This window comes from Dromiciops gliroides, chromosome 3, assembly GCF_019393635.1.
Source record: "Dromiciops gliroides isolate mDroGli1 chromosome 3, mDroGli1.pri, whole genome shotgun sequence".
In the NCBI taxonomy this organism is placed as follows: Eukaryota; Metazoa; Chordata; class Mammalia; order Microbiotheria; family Microbiotheriidae; genus Dromiciops; species Dromiciops gliroides.
In genome coordinates, this window is record NC_057863.1 from 57,202,476 (window position 1) to 57,219,358 (window position 16,883).

The window sequence follows — 16,883 nt, forward strand, 5'->3', positions numbered from 1 at the left end:
ACCTCTCCAGAGGAGGAGGTGGGGGTGGCATGTTTCATCTTGTGACTTCTGCGTGCAAGTTTTAGCACAGCATTAATCTGAGTTCTAAAGTCTTTCCAAATTGTTTTCCTATATGATGTCGTTGTAGAAATTGTTCCCCTAGTTCTGCTTTCTTCACTCTCTGCTGACCATTTGGTCCTTTTTATGACAATAATTTCCCATTCCGTTCATTTCTATAATTTGCTTTAACCATTGTAGAGCTCAGAGTTTGGAGATTTTTGTTTGTGTGTTTGCTTTTTTATGACAAGACAAAATCCTTTGATGGAAGTCATGTGGCCTGGTGGAAATTTCTAGTTTGCCATTTTCTCTCTGTATGATGTTGGGCAAGTCATTTAACCACTCCACCTCAGTCTCCTCATCTGAAGCAAAGCTTCTTAAACATGACCCATACTGGATCATGTAACTGAATGTGGGAATGCCCCCCCGCCCAAATTGGCAACAGTAAAAGATTATGTATACCTATTTTATATACCTGTATACCTGGGGTTGCGTAAGAATTTTTCAAGCAAAAAGGGGACGTGGAAAAAGTTGAAGAACTAGGTGACCCTTAAGGTCCCTTTCAGTTTTTGGTGTATGATTCTATGGTTGTATTTGAGGTTCTATTCTAGTTAGCTAATCTATGGTATGGTGGAAAGAATATTGGACTGAGGGTCAGGAATCTTGGGTTTAAATCCCTGCTCACATGTTCTCTAGCTGAGTGACCTTGGGTAAATCACTTGGTCTCAGGTTCCCCATCTCTGACACTGGGATAAGAATACTTGTAGTACCAGCTTCAGGCCTTTTTTGGGTCGGGGGTGGTGAAGTGGAGAAGACCTTAGAAATCCTTAAAGCACCAAAGAAATCTGTGCAGTTAGTATTGCTTTGGGACAGAGATCCCTGATATGCCTTTTGCCCTGGGCATTCCTAACAGCCATCATATACTATCAACAGGAGCTTTAGCCTTGGAATGAGTGTTGAGAGAGCTAAGAATTCTCCATTAGTTTGCTCATAGTTTACTGAGCTCCCTGGTTCATTTTGGATTTTGTCCCCATTCTGGTTTGGGACATTACAAGCCAACAGCTGACCAAGTTAGCGTCTGGACCTCAGTTTCCTCATCTGTAAAATGAGGTGGGTTGGGTTATATTTGGCCTCTAAGGTCCCTTTCAGCTCTAAATCCAATGACTTATGATCCTATAACTTTTACCATGATTTGTATAATTTGTTTGGTTTAGGAATAGGAACAGCAGAGGGTGAATCAATCTGACATCCAAAGCTCTCTGAGAATTGAGGCTCTAAGAGGAAGTCTGATTGTCTCTCTCTTTCTCTTTCTCTCTCTCTCTCTCTCTCTTTTTTTTTTTTGGCAGGGTAGTGAGGGTTAAGTGACTTGCCCAGGGTCACACAGCTAGTAAGTGTCACGTGTTTGAGGCTGGATTTGAACTCAGGTCCTCCTGAATCCAGGGTTCATGCTTTATCCACTGCGCCACCTAGCTGCCCCCTGATTGTCTCTTAAAAGACTTAAAGAATACTTTTTCTTGTGAACCCGTCATCTTTCGTGCCACTGCAGAATTCTGTTGTTCCCCAGATTTTTATGCCTGTGGTCATAGAGAGTGCCTGGAAAAGGACTTGTATCTGGCATCATTTTGGGGTTAGACTCTACTCTCTTTGCCCTTGTGTCTTAGCAGGACAGCCAACATGAGACGAGATACCAGACCAGCTGCAGTTCATCTATCCATTGCCAGCAGCCAACGTGCTGAAGATCTTTACTTTCCTAGATGGTGTGGGTCTTGGAGCACTGTTCCAGAGGTGGCCTTAGCCTCCCATGCATCGCATGATTTGGTTTTTGTCTTTGTTCTCAGGATCACACTGTGAATTGTACAAGGATCCCTGTGCTAACATCAGTTGCCTGAATGGTGGGACCTGTGACAGTGAAAGTCTGAATGGCTCCTGTATCTGCTTACCTGGGTTTATAGGTAAGTCAATTTCCTATTGATTTAAAAAAAACACTTTTCATTTATTTAAAATTTATGGAATAAAACAAGCATTTCTAGAACATAGCATAATAATAATAAAAGAATATTATCATTGATTCCTTTGGGTATCAAATGTCAAAGGAGGGAGAAGAGTACCCTGGCTCCTTATTTTAGAATCTTGCCACTGTGGGTTAATTTCAGTAGCTTGGATCCTCATCAATATATGTATAAAGGTCTAAATGGATGAATGAATCAGGAGGAACCACTTAGGGAAACAGAGATTATGGCTTGCATACAGGATGACTTCTGTATAGTATGGTAATAGTATGGGCGATGGGACCCATTTCCAGAATGGTACAGACATAACTTGAATAATTGATATATACACATACACACATATATAAATGAAATATAAAATATATATAATATATTTAAATATAAATGTAAATTATATACATATATATATATATATATATAAAATATAAATAATTTATTTGTACCAATTCCCAGAAGATGGAAATGACATTGGAAGTGGAAAGAGGAGGTGGGAGGTATCTAAAAATGGATGTTCCCCATTTCCAGAGAAATGAATAAATCTACCAATGAATTTACTTAGAAAAAGTAAGAGTTGAGAAGTTTTTTTTCCTGAAGGGGTACAGGAATATGATTTGACCAAGAAAAGTGGAGAGTAAACATTCCCAGGGAGGAATTATTAATGATGGTGCAGGTGATCTGGGGTTAAGGAAAGCTGGAATGGCTGGTGGATAGCATAGGATTTAGCACTTAGGACATCAGATATCATCAGTCCTCTTATTTGACATATGGAAAAACTAAGGTCTAGCTAGGGGACCTTGGAAAGAAATTATTAAGCTGACAAGTGCCCCGAGGAAGACAGCCAAGATGGTAAAGACACTTGAATCCAAGACATATGAGAATTGGTTAAAGGAACTGGGGTTCCTTTAAATGGTTAGTCTGGGAAAGTCAGAGGGTGGCCTATGACAGTTCTTTTTCCATTATTTGTACAGTTATGAAGTAGAAGGAGGGATTTCACTTGTCCTAGTTTGGACCCAGAGAGAAGAGAAGAACAGAGGGTGAAGTTTCAGAGACATATTTACACTGGATGTCATAAAAACTTCACAACAGCTCATGTTGCCTCAAAGTAGAATGGGCTGCCTCAGGAAACCATGGGTTACCCCCTCATTGAAGGTCTTTCAATTGAGGCTGGAGGACCATGGATCAGGACTATTGTAATTGGGGATTCTTCATGTGAGAGGGGATCTGGTTGGTCTCTGAGGTTCCTTCCATTCAATCAGTCCATATTTATTAAGTACCTACTATATGTCAGGCACTGTTTTAAGCACTAGGGATACAAAAAGAGGCAAAAGACAGTCCCTACTCTCAAGTAGTTTACAATCTAATGGGGAAGACAATATGCAAACAAATATATACAAAGCAAGCTATATGTGTGATAAATAGGAAATAATCAACAAAAAGAAGGTGCTAGAATTTTTGAGAGGGGTTGGGGAAGACTTTCAGTAAAAGATGGATTTAAAAGAAGCCAGGCAGGTTAATAAGTAGAATTGGAGGAAGGGAGAGCATTCCAGGCATGGGGGAGTCTGATTTATCCAAAGCATTGAAGATTGTAAATGCCAGAGCTGCAACTGGAGTCTAGGTCTTTTTTTTAAACACCAAGCCCTGAATGGCAAAGTAGATATAGAGTATTGGTGGTAGGAAAACCTGGGTTCAAATCCTGCCTCTGATACTAACTAGCTGTATGATCGTGGGCACACTTAACCTCTTGGCGCTCAGTTTCTGAATCTATAAAATGAGGGGAATGCTTTCTATGGCTTCTAAGTTCCCTTCCAGTTCTAAAGCTATGTATGATCTTAGGGTGCTTTTCACCCCTCCTCCAGAGTGCCCCCTCCCCCCGAAACAGAAGGGCAGTTCCACCTAAGCATGAAGGCAATTCGCAGGGGGAGTTGGAGAAGAACAGTTTTCTGTTTCATGCTTTCACGGTTCAAATAACCTGGAGTCAGGATTTGCTCGGAGTGGGCTTTGGCTATTCCAAGTTTTGAGCAGCAGGGAGAGGGTCAGGGATGACTGGGGGCCACTCATAACATTCCTTTTTCCTGTTATTTGAATAAACCTACAACGTAGCAAATTCCTGAGCACAGTGTAGGGTCTATATTTTCAGAATTGGCTCTGGGAACATAAAGTGGGGATTAATTAGGCCTACAAGCTGGAGAATTTTAGAGGGAAATTCCTACTTTTACCCCTCAAAATCAGAGGCCAATAAAAGAGCCAATTCAACAGGCTCATATGAAAACTGTTGTTAATGGGCTGACAACATCACCTGCTGGTGTGCTTACCTGATTCACAAATCTCTGAGAGTCACACTGACAGAGCAGTTCTATCCATTCTACTGGAGAATTGTGTGTGTGTGTGTGTGTGTGTGTGTGTGTGTGTTTTGAGCATCTGTGAACTGCTATGCATGTTCTTTTCATCCCAATCCCAGTGTACCCATTCCTGTGCTCCTGGGAAGTGCCCCTGTACACAAGCAACATGCAAGGAAAAGAGGCATATCTTCTCTGTATATCATTTTAAGGATTTCTTTTACTGATTCATTTCAATTTGGTAGAATTCAACAGACATTCATTTAGTGCCTGTGTTGATTGATATTAAAAAGGACCAGCAAAGGTTTCTTGTAGAAAGTGGGATTTTAGCTGAGACTTGAAGAAGTCAGGAATGCCAGGAGGCAGAGATGAAGAGGGAGAGCTTTATAGGCATAGGGGGACAGCCAGGGCAAATGTCTGGAGTCTGGAGAGCCTTGTATGAAGAACTGCAAGGCCAGTGTCACTGGATTGCAGTTTTCATGGAGAAGAGTAAGGTATGACTGGAAAAGTAGAAGGGGACCAGGTTAGGAAGCACTTTAAAAGCCAGATAGAGGATTTGATCCAAGAGATAATGGGGAGCCACCTTCTACAAGAAGCCTTCCCCAACCCCTTTTAATTCTAGTGCCTTCTCTCTTTTAATGATTTCCTGTTGGGCGGCTAGGTGGCGCAGTGGATAAAGCACCAATCCTGAATTCAGGAGTACCTGAGTTCAAATCCGACCTCAGACACTTGACACTTACTAGCTGTGTGACCCTGGGCAAGTCACTTAACCCCCAGTGCCCTGAAAAAAAAAGATTTCCTGTTTATCTTGAATATATATATATATATATAGCTTGTTTTGTATATATTTGTTTGTATGTTCTCTCTCTCTCTCCCCCTCCCTCCCTCCCTCTCTCTCCTTCACTTGCTCTCTCTCTCCCCTTTAGATTGTAAACTCCCTGAGGGCAGGGACTATTTTTTGCCTCTTTTTGTATCCCCAGTGATTAGTACATAGTAGGTGATTAATAAAGGTTGATTGATTGATTAATTAATTGGATTTTTGAATAGAGAGTGACATAGTTAGCTCTTCTCTTTAGGAAGATCACTTTGATAACTGAATGGAGGATGAACTGGAGGGGAGAGAGACTTGAGGCAGAGAGACCAATCAGCAAGCAATTGCAATAGTTCAGATGTGTGGTGATGAAGCCATCCCTTTTATAATTTTTTTCACATTGGAGTATTCCATAACATCCATATTCCATAATTTATTCAGCAATTCCATTATTGATGGATACCTAATTAATTAGTTTCCAGTTCACAAAATCTTTGGCTACATTGAAGGGCATGGTATTCAGCATCAAGGAGGTGAGAATCATATTCAACTCTGCTATGGTCATAATACATCTGCAGTAGTGTTATGTTCATTTGTAAGTGTTATTTCTTTAGAAGGACATTGGTATGCTGGAGTTTCCAAAAGAAGACACCCAAGATGGTGGAGAACCTTAAGATCATGCCATAGGAGGACTGGTTAAAAAACTGAGAATGTTTGAGTCTTTAGAAAAACAGAATTTTTGGGGGGTGGTGGTAGTGAATGGGGTGAGATATAATAGCTGTCTTCAAGTATTTGAAGGGTTATCATACAGAAGAAGGATTGGCTTCTTTTCCTTTTCTTCAGAGAGCCAAACTACCAATAATGGATGGAAATTATAGACAGTCAGGTTTAAGGAATAAGGAAAAACATCCCAATGGTTTGAGCTATTCCTAGTACAATGAGATGCCTTAGGAGGTCATGGGTCCCCCCCCTCATTGGTAGTCTTCAAGCCCAGGCTGGTTAGCCATTCGTCGGTTATGTTGTAGGAGGGAATCTCAGGTCCAGGTTGCACTGGGTGGGCTCAGTGGCCTCTGGGATCTTTTTCATCTGAAGTTCTGTTAGCCTATAATGCTTGGGGTTTGAAACAGAGAATTCTAAATAAGAAATCTATTACCTTCTGAGAGCACCTGAACACCTGAGAACATCATGTTCTTTGCTACATGCTCTTCCTGTCTAGGGCACCATTTCTAGCACACATCCATGCCTGATGTTCTTTATTTACTCCCACAGTTCTTGTTGCTTCATTGCTCTCCCATTTCTTTCTTCAATGATTATATACATAATCAATCTTTGTGCTTTCACTGGATTGATGTGGCAGGCCTTTATTTATTTATTTATTTTTACTCCTGCCCCCCTTTTTGATGATGATGTTGAGAAGAAAAATCAATTCCCTTTAAATCACTGTGGGGCTCTAATAACATTTGTGAGTGGAATGTAAAATGAAATTGCCATTTAACTTACTCTGAGAAAGAGGGGTGGCCAGAGCTTGGAAAGCTTCATCATTTCTACTTAAGGCATTTCTCTATGAATCAAACCTTATCTGATGGCTTTCACATGAGAGAACTTAACGTAAGGTACACAGATCAGTCCTGCAACGTTTCCTCCCATAGATGATAAAAGCACCTTTAAAGTTCCCAATAACCCTTTAGATTATAAGCTCAATTGACTTACACACCCCTGGAAGGCTGTGACTATATCCTTTTTTTCATTTTTCTACCCTTAGTTATGTTCATAGGATTTTGCATATCTTGAGCTGTTAATAATTGTTGGATTGAATTCTATGAGGTCACTAGACCTTTTCTGCATTTAGTAGAGACATGTACGATGGCTGTAAAAAATGCCACAAAGGCTAAGAAGAGGGGTGACACTTCCAGCTCAGGGAAATTCTCAGAATTATTCCTTCTCTCAAACCTTGTTCATTCTGACATTCATGCTACCCATAAGTTCTTTAGGAGCCAAAGGATAAACAGTCTTTTTGGTAAGATAAGAAAATTATACTGGAGGCAGCCATGGAGTAGTAGTCAATAGCTCCATGCTGGTAGTCCTGCTGGGGAGGACTGGTCTTAGGGATAGGATGACCCATGTTCAAGCCATGCCTCTGATGTGTACCGACTTTGTGACCCTGGGCAAATCACTTGAAGTCTTGACGTCTCACTTGCAAGAGCAATGCTGGGTATTTCCTTCACAGTTGAAATCATAGATGTGGTCAGAAAAAAGTGATAGCTGCTTTATGTGTTCTGTATATATACACATATGTATATTGGTATATGTGCCTAAATGTGCATGCGAATGCATGTGTGCATGTAAAATATGTATATATGTATTGTGTATGCATGTGCCTATACCCACATATACAGATGCATGTGTACACATGGATCTAGCCGCATATACACACACGTGCATATAAATACATATGTGCACAGATAAGTATATGTGTGCACACATGTCTATGTATGTGTACATGTGTGTGCTTGTCCGTGCATATAGTAGAGAACACAAGCACATATGCATATATGTGTGCATGCATACTCACAATCATACACCCATACAACCATACACGCATACATCAGTGTAGATAGGGTGCTGTGCTTGAAACCATGATGACCTGAGTTCAAATGCCACCACTAACATTTGTACTATATAATCCTGGACAGGTCACATTTCCATGTGCCTCAGGCAACTCCCTAGGATTTATTTGCTAAATCATAGATGGGTTGCAGTTTTAGTGTAGAAAGCTCTCTCACTGGGGGTTTCATGGGAAATCGCAAATCCTTCTTGACCATGTACAAGCACATACTAAATCTTCAGAACAGTTCTATGAAATAGGTACCACTGGCAGTATTGTAATTCAGTCGTTCAGTCATGTTTGACTCTTTGTGACCCCATGGGCCCTAGCACAGCAGGCCCTTATATCCCCCACTATCTCTCAGTCTGTCCAAGTTTATGTTCATTGTTCTATCTCATCCTCTGCTGTTCTCTTTTCCTTTTGCCTTCAATCTTTCAGAGTCTTTTCCAATGAGTCTCATCTTATTATGTGGCCAAAGTATTTAAGCTTCAGCTTTCGGTATTTGACCTTCCAATAAATAGTCTGAATGAATTTCTTTAAGTATTGACTGATTTGATCTCCATGCTGTCCAAAAGTCTTCTCCAGCGCCACACTTTGAAAGCAACAATTCTGCAGTGCTCATATTTCCTTATAGCCCAACTCTCACAGTCATACATCGCTACTGGGAAAACCATAGCTTTGACTCTACAGACCTTTATCGGCAAGGTGATGTCCCTTGATGAACCTTTTTCCATATAAGAAAGCCAAAGCTCAGAGAACTTAAGCCCAACACAGCTAGTCAGTTTCTGAGTCATGATTCTTCCCCATGCCTTTCTAGATTCCCAGTCCAGTTCTCTTACTACTGCACCATAAGGGGATCGTGGAAATAAATACTAGTAGGTAGCAAATCAATTGATGTATTTTGTTTGTCTTCTGGCCAAGGCCCATTCCGCCATGCCTAGTTCTGGTGCTCTCATTTGACTCATAGAATTTTATAAGTATTATGTTTTAAACATGTCTTTCTTTTTGTAAATTGATCTGGCAGAGAGACAAGGGACTCAGTGAGTTCTAGAGACTTATACAAGTTGTGGTTTTAACTTTGTTATTATCTACTTTTGCCACCAATTAAAAGGTTCATTCCATTGTGGTTATCTCAATGACAGGAACTTTTCAGATGACCATTTGTCAGGAGACATGCATGCTTTGGGGAAGGGATTGGGCATGCTGACCTCAAAGGTCCTGTCTGTTCTTCTTTGATAACTTTGCAAGGATTCTGTGAGTCTGTTTTGACAAGTTTCCCCTGGGATATTGGGAGGAATAAAGTATAAGACCACGAAAGGGAATTTGAACAGCTGCTGTCACAGGCACCAAGCGAGTATTCCCTAGAACTGGATGAGATGAGACAATAATGAAATCTCTAAATGAAAAGAAAGTGTGGGCCATAGAATGCTGTGTGAAAACTGGGGATGGAACAAAGAGCCTTTGAGAAGTAAAAGACAGGAGAAGGAAGGGGGAAAAGGTGATCAGTTTTGAAAAAAAGTACAGTTATCAGAGGGTACATTTTAAAGACATCCTTCTGTTTATGTGTAGCAGGAATGAGAGCAGTGACAAAAGTAATACTTCTAAATCAATTCACAAAGAAGTTTCTATTAATCACTTGCTATATGCCAAACATCATTACTGTACAGAGACAGGAATGGGACCATCCTTTCCTTTGAGGAATTTACAATCTAGCTAGGAGAGAAGATGCACAAACACATAGTTATGTGCAAAATGGATACAAAGTAGTTTGGGGAGAAAGGCTTTAGTAGTTTTGATGGAAGTTAGGAAAGCCTTCAAGTAGAAGGTGACTCTGGAGCTGAGATTTGGGGGAAGTAAGAAGTTCTAAGAGGTGGAGGTGAGGATATAGGATCCTTAGAACTCCCCTTCCTTCCTCCCTTCCTATCCCTCCCCCTCCCTTTCCCCTTCTTTTCTCCCTTTCCCTTCTCCCCACTCCTTCCTCCTCCTCCTTTTCCTTCTCTTCCCTCCCCTTGTTGCCTACCTCCATCCCTCCTCCCCTCAAATTTCTGTCCAGTTTAGTGACAGATTCCTAGGAGGGTTTGGTATCTTCAAAGCTTATATTTGGATTACAGAGACACAGCCAGGTCATCTCCAAGATAATATCAGTCTATAGGGTTCCTCACAACAGCTACAGGTGTAAGGTGAGAACCAAAGAGATTCTCAGGTACTTGGTGCTACCTGAGTAGTTCCTCTCCAGTCCTGAGCCAATTGGGTTGTTTTCTAGAGAGCTAGACAGATCTGAGGATGGAGGAACAGCCTTCCCAGTTTTTTTAAGGGGCAGTATAGTTCAGAAGCAAGAACACCAGGACAGGACCCAGAAGATCCAGGTTCTAGTCCCAGCCCTACCATCTTTCTGCTGTGTGACCTTAGACAAGCCATTTCTTCTCTTTGGGACTCAATATTTTCATGTGTATAATCAAAGTATTGGACTAAATGTTAAAGTCCCTTCCTGCTCTAACCATCTATGAAGGAATCAATTAATAAATGAAAGAATAATAAATTATTAATTGAACCCTTACTATGTGTCAGGCATTGAGGATCCAAATAGAAAAAGATTAGTTCCACTCTTAAGAAGTTTACATTTTGATGGGGGTCACAACATAGGAAGGGGAACTAGAAAGAGGGTAGGAAAAAAACATGCAGTGGCACGGCCAGAAAGTCATGTAGAAGCCTGGTTTCAGGCAAATAAGGTGAAAACTTCACCTGTGACAGCCCAGGGACCCAGGGAAGAGTTGAGCTGGTTCTGGTGGGAGGATCCCAAAGAGGATGGCCAGAGTGGAGGAGGAGAAGGTAAGGTCTGAAAATGGCTATGGTGATCTGGAAATGGCTGGGAAGATTTGGAAATGGCCAAGGAAGATGCTGCAGAGTATCAGTTTGGATAAAAGTTCTCCAAAATTCCATCCAGTCTCTGCCCTAGGGGTTCATCAGAATTGTGTTGTACCTCTAAGTGTTTGTGACTGACCTCATCTGTAAAATGAATGAGTTGAACTAAACAATCCCTTTTCTGATACTGAGATGGGATTCTAGTAATGAATCAAACAACACACAAGTAGCATGCGCCAGGCACTCTGCTAGGCTCTGAGATTGTTATTCAGTTGTTTCAGTCTTGTCCGACACTTTGTGACCTCATTTGGGGTTTTCTTGGCAAAGACACTGGCGTGGTTTGCCATTTCCTTTTCTAGCTCATTTTACAGATGACAAAACTGAGTCAAACAGAGTTAGGTGACTTGCCCAGAGTCAGACAACTAGTAAGTATCTGAGACTGGATTTGGACTCAGATCTTCCTGACGCCAAGCCCCGTGCTCTATCCACTGCACCTGCCACATGGGCTCTGAGGACACAAACACGACAATGCCTTCTAGGAACGTGAGCAAGGGTGAGCAAGTATAAGAGAAGAGAGACAGAGAATACTATCCACAAAATAAGTCTAAGGTTATTTTGAGGGGGGTGAGGGCAGTACCAGTTTGGGGAGTGTGGGTCTATCAGAAAAGCCTGCCTGGGGAAAATGACATTTAATTTATGCGTTGAACATAGTCTAAAAGATGAGGAGAGATATATTCCAGGCATGGAAAGGTAGTTTGGAGCCAGGTCATGAAAGGTTTTGAAAGTTAAAGAGAAGACATTTCATCCTAAAAGCAAAAAGGAATCATTGAAGTTTATTAAGTTAAAGAGGGAAAAACATTTTTCAAAATAACTTTAGGAAAATCACTTTAGTAGTTGTGCGGAGAATTGGTATGAAGAAACACGAGCAATTAAAAGACTAATACATTTTTAAATTAACAAATATTTGTTTTCTCTCTCACTACACCCCCTCCACTAAAAATCAAAAACAAAACCAAAATACAAGTGATAAATTTGCATACTCAAGCAAAACAAAATCCCAAAGTAACCATGTCCAAAACTATGTCTTATTCTGCATCTTGAGTCCATTGCCTCTGGCAGGAGGTGAGCACAGTTGTCAGCACAATGCCTGGTACACAGTAGGTGGTTAATCAATCCTTATTGATAATGGTTAGCATGCTTCATCCTCGGTTCACTGGAACAATGTTTTGCTGTTGCATTGATCAGAGTTCTTAAGTCTTTCAAAGTCCAGTTCTTGAGGCTAACAAAATCCCCTGGGGTCCCAGAACTCAAGGGAACTTTTTGTTCCAGGATTTCTGGGGTGTTCTTGAGCACAACTACTGTGTATTCACTTGGGTCCTCTGCATTGTGAATCTAGTCCTGGAAGGAATTTTCCCAATCACATAGTTTGATCATCTCCTTCTAACAGGTGAGGAAACTGAGGAGTATTAACTTTCCCAAAGCCATATTCTTGGAGTTTAGTTCTACAGAACAGTGCCAGATTAGAATAGATCACTAGGTTCCAGAGGAAGGTGGGGGAAGGGCAGTTGGAGAGAGTTCTGGGACTGCCTGGGATCTAGGGCAATGTGGTTTATGGGGTTGGCATTCATGGTGGACTACAGGGAGCATTTAGTGGCCTATTGGATTTTCCTCTGGCTACAGGAATAGGAGCTGAGCCCACTTACAGAGCCTGCCCACTTTCATTTTTCCGGAGTTCACAGAATTCCTATTGGCAGCAGCAAAGAGAAGCTCTGAGTAGGGCTTCTTCCCCCATTACGAACGGCCTTTCTGAGAGAGAAGGGTTGCTGATTTACATATCTGTCAAGGCCTTCTGCTGAAGCCTTTTAAGACTTCTCAGCACATTAAAAGCTTGCAGGTCTCGGTATCTGGAATACTGTGTCACTCCATTTGTAATTGTTGGGTGTTTGTCCTTTTCCTTCTGAGAGTGATTTCCCCATTAATACAAAGACAGCCTTAGAAACTGGTTTGCGAGAGGCAATCAATTGAATGTTTTCTCTATTGACATAAATGACTATATTTGTTGCAAATAGGAAATTCATTTAGACAGCTCTGAATTATAATCAACCTTGTCCAGCTGGGATGCTATTAGGGTGATTACAACCAATTTCACTTTAAAAATAATTGATGGGAAAGCTAAGCACTGAAAAGACCATAAAATGGGATGGTTATGGTGCCATGATGTACTTTGGAGTAGTACTGTTCTCTACTAGAAGAGTATACAGGTAACATGTGGCAGTTTTAACAATTCAAGGTAAACCAACAGCTGATAGAAAAGCATCTACTAGTGCTGATTGTGAGTTAATCTTGAGAATATCTGTTTCTGTGTAAACCAATGGCTTGTTTCTAATAAAGTCTTCTCAAAGGGAGAGGGAGGGGTAGGAAAGAGGGAGATAATTTTTTCTCAGTTTATTAAAAATTTTTTAAAATCATAAAAGTATTTTATTATTTTCCAGTTACATGTAGATAGCTTTCAACATTTTTTTCATAAGATTTTTAGTTCCATATTTTTCTCCCTCTCTCCCTTCCCTCCCCCCTGCCTAAGACAGAAAGCAATCTGATATAGGTTATATATGTAGAATCACATCAAACATATTTCTGCATTAGTCATGTAGTGAAAGAAGAATCAGAACAAAAGGGAAAAACCTCAAAAAAGAAAAAAAACAAAAGTAGAAACAGTATAGTTCAATCTGCATTCAGAATCCACAGTTCTTTTTTTATGGATGTAGAGAACATTTTCTATCGTGAGTTCTTTGGAGTTGTCTTGTATTATTGTACTGCTGAGAAGGGCTAAGTCTATCACAGTTGATCATTGCACAATGTTGTTATTGTGTACAGTGTTCTCCTGGTTCTGCTCACTTCATTCAACATCAGTCCACTTAAGACTTTCTAGGTTTTTCTGAAATCTGCCTGCTCATCATTTCTTACAGCACAATAATATTCCATTACAATTGTATACCACAACTTGTTCAGCCATTCCCCAATTGATGAGCATTCCCTTGATTTCCAATTCGTTGCCGCCACAAAGAGAGCTTCTATAAATATTTTTGTACATGTGGGTCCTTTTCCCTTTTCTCTGATCTCTTTGGGATACAGACCTAGTAGTGGTATTACTGGGTCAAAGGGTATGCACAGTCCCATAGCCCTTTGGGCAGAGAGAGAGAATTTGGAACAATTTTAAAAATTCATGTTATTTTAAAAGTTTAATTGGTAAATATTTAGTGAAATAAACAAAAAATGTACTTTTAAGAAATAAAGCCATTACCTACTAGCATGATCCCAAAGTCCCTAAGGGGCAGGTCAAAATGTATAGGTTGGAGCATGGGGTTTGTTCAAATCCAAAGCTAACCAGCCAAGTTATGTCTTCAGTTCAGGCAAACCCTAGAATTCTGGAAAATCCCTGAATGTGTAGAACAAATAATCTCTCTTGAGTACATCACTTACTTCTTGGGAGATTATTCAGCCATTTGCTCTTAAACATGGTGTATTACACACCATCGACAGTGGATAGTGTGTGGTTCTTGGAGTCAGGAAAACCTCAGTTCAAATCTGCTTTTAGATACTCAGTGGCTAGGTGACCCTGGACAAGTCACTTGAACTCTACCTCATTTCTTCATTTATAAAATGGGGACAAAAATAGTACCCACCTCCCAGGATAGTTATGAGGCTCAAATAAAATCATATTTGTTAATCACTTTGCCAGTCTTAAAACATTATATGAATATTAACCATTAGGAGAAGGAGGAAGAGTAATGGTAAAAGTAGTAGCAGTAGTAGCTGTTATGGTCACTTAAGTCATAGTCAATTCAACAAACATTTATTAAATGCTTACTGCATATCAGGTACTGTATCAGAAGCAGGGAGATACAAAGACAAAGATGCCCTCAAAGGGTGTACATTAATGATGTCAAACTCAAATAGAAACAGATACCTGGGCTGTCTATTGAATTGGAAAGTCACAAATTCATTCTATGTTGTGCTGTATTTTTATTTATTGTGTTAAATATTTCTGAATTACATTTTAATCTGGTGAGTGTTGCAAGTTTGCAGACATGAGTTTGAAACCTCTGGTGTATATTCTGTTCTGCTTTGGGTGAGTTAGAAGAGGGTGGGTGGGATATAATGTATATTGTTCAGTAGTTTTTCAGTCATGTTCAACTCTTCATGACCCCATTTGGGGTTTTCTTGGCAGAGATACTGGAGTGGTTTTGCCATTTCCTTCTCCAGATCCTTTTACAGATGAGGAAACTGAGGCAAACAAGATTAAGTGACTTGTCCAGGGTCACCCAGCTAGTAAATATTTGAGGTCAGATTTGAGCTTAGTCTTCCTGACTCCAGGCCCAGTGCTCTAACCGTTGCACCACTTTCCTAACTGCATTGGGCCTCGAAGGAAACTTGGGTTCTAAGAGACAAGGGTGAAAGCTCCTAAGAAAAAGATTTTGTAGATTTTCTAGTTTGGGAGCCTATTTGTTGTTTCTGTTATATTTCAATTAGGCATTTGTCATGCATGGGTTCATCTGAGTATTTTGTGCCTTGGGTGATGGGAAAATTGGGACCAGTTAAAAGAGGCTATAAATCTAACCTGCCTTGGGCTTTGCCAGGACCATAAAAAGAAAATTGTTGATAAGCAAAAACAAGGCATTTGATGTTGTGGCTGTGATTTATGAAATGCTCTTTATCTCTCTTAGGTGAAGACTGCGAGACTGAGATAAATGAATGTGAGAGCAACCCCTGCCATCACTCTGGGACCTGCATAGACCAGACCAATGGTTACATCTGTCACTGTCCCCACAACTGGATTGGACCAAACTGTGAAGTCCGTAAGTATTTCTGCATCTTGTTCGCTATGATCAAATACTGAACTTATAAGACATGGGGTGGAGGGGAGAGTATCCCTATATAGCCTTACCTGGACTAAAATCTAGCTGTCCCATGTCTTTAGAACAAACTTTCCATTTCATTGGAAAATGCAAGTAAGGCTTACATCTTTAAAGGTTTATGTTCTTCTCAATGTGCTACATACATGTTTGCCAATGTTGGCATTTCACAGTGTCAGAAAAACTAAAATTATAAGTAATTCCAGTGGTAATGGGTAGGTATCTGATGGCATGAACAGACCAAAGGGTGCCACCAATGGCTACTTGTGCTGAACAGGTGGCATAAAAAGTGGTCCTTTTCAAGGACCGTGTGACTGGAGATGGAGTTGAATCTGTCATGGGTCACAAATGAGATGGCAGATGGACAACTCAAGTGATGCAGTGGAACTGAGGTCTTAAAAGGTCTTGAAAAATATTTCTAGTATGTTGGATAGAGAGAGTACTTATGGGGAATTTGAACTAGAAATATACTGGATCAGAGGGAATCCATACTGATAACCATAGATATTTCCAATGCTTTCCCAGTACTCATGGCTGTTTGGTTAGGAACTGTAGCTTTAAAATGCCACAACTCTTCAATCTTTTCACACTCCTGGACTATCCTTGCATCATAATCCTGAGCTCCAAATTCTACTTTCTACCAAATACCTCACCTAGCAGCCTAGAGCCTTAGGCTTCTGGTTCGTGAGCTGTCACCCCTTTTAGTTTGATCAGACCATCATGTTGCTTTTGGTCAGATGTCTTCCCACCATGCTGCCCTGTCCCTCCCCCCCAGGAGACTCTGTCACTCTCCACTCAACCCACTTTCTACTTTTCCCTCAAAGACCAGTGACCATACCAATAGAGTAAATTATACAGTTACTCTATAATTCCACTCACCATCCTTGTAACTTCCCCAAACAACAACAAAAAAAAACCCTCCCCTACCCCCACTCCCTAGTATTCATCGTCTTCCCCTAGTAGAATGTAAACTCCTTTACAACAGGGACTATCTTATTTTTTGTCCCCTCCCCCTCACTTCCATAGCACTTAGCACAGTTCTTGGCACATAGGAAGTGCTTAATGCTTTTTCATTTAAAAAATTTATGGGGGCAGCTAGGTGGCGCAGTGGAAAAAGCACCGGCCCTGGAGTCAGGAGTACCTGAGTTCAAATCCAGCCTCAGACACTTGACACTTACTAGCTTTGTGACCCTGGGCAAGTCACTTAATCCTCATTGCTCTGCAAAAAAGAAAAAAAGAAGAAAAAGTTATGTACTGTCTGTTATGTTCCATGCACTATGTAAGGTACTTGGGGTAGGGTGGGGGAATAAC

At 40.7% G+C, this 16,883-nt stretch overlaps 1 protein-coding gene across 1 annotated transcript in view; it reads left to right on the forward strand.

Moving 5' to 3' along the window:
• Nucleotides 1-16,883, forward strand: part of DNER (delta/notch like EGF repeat containing) — a 287,309-nt gene that overhangs the window by 248,610 nt on the left and 21,816 nt on the right. Inside the window, exons 10-11 of the mRNA XM_043993335.1 lie at nucleotides 1,875-1,988; nucleotides 15,384-15,515. Coding sequence (XP_043849270.1) covers nucleotides 1,875-1,988; nucleotides 15,384-15,515 — 246 coding nt within the window. The remainder of the gene's footprint in view (nucleotides 1-1,874; nucleotides 1,989-15,383; nucleotides 15,516-16,883) is intronic.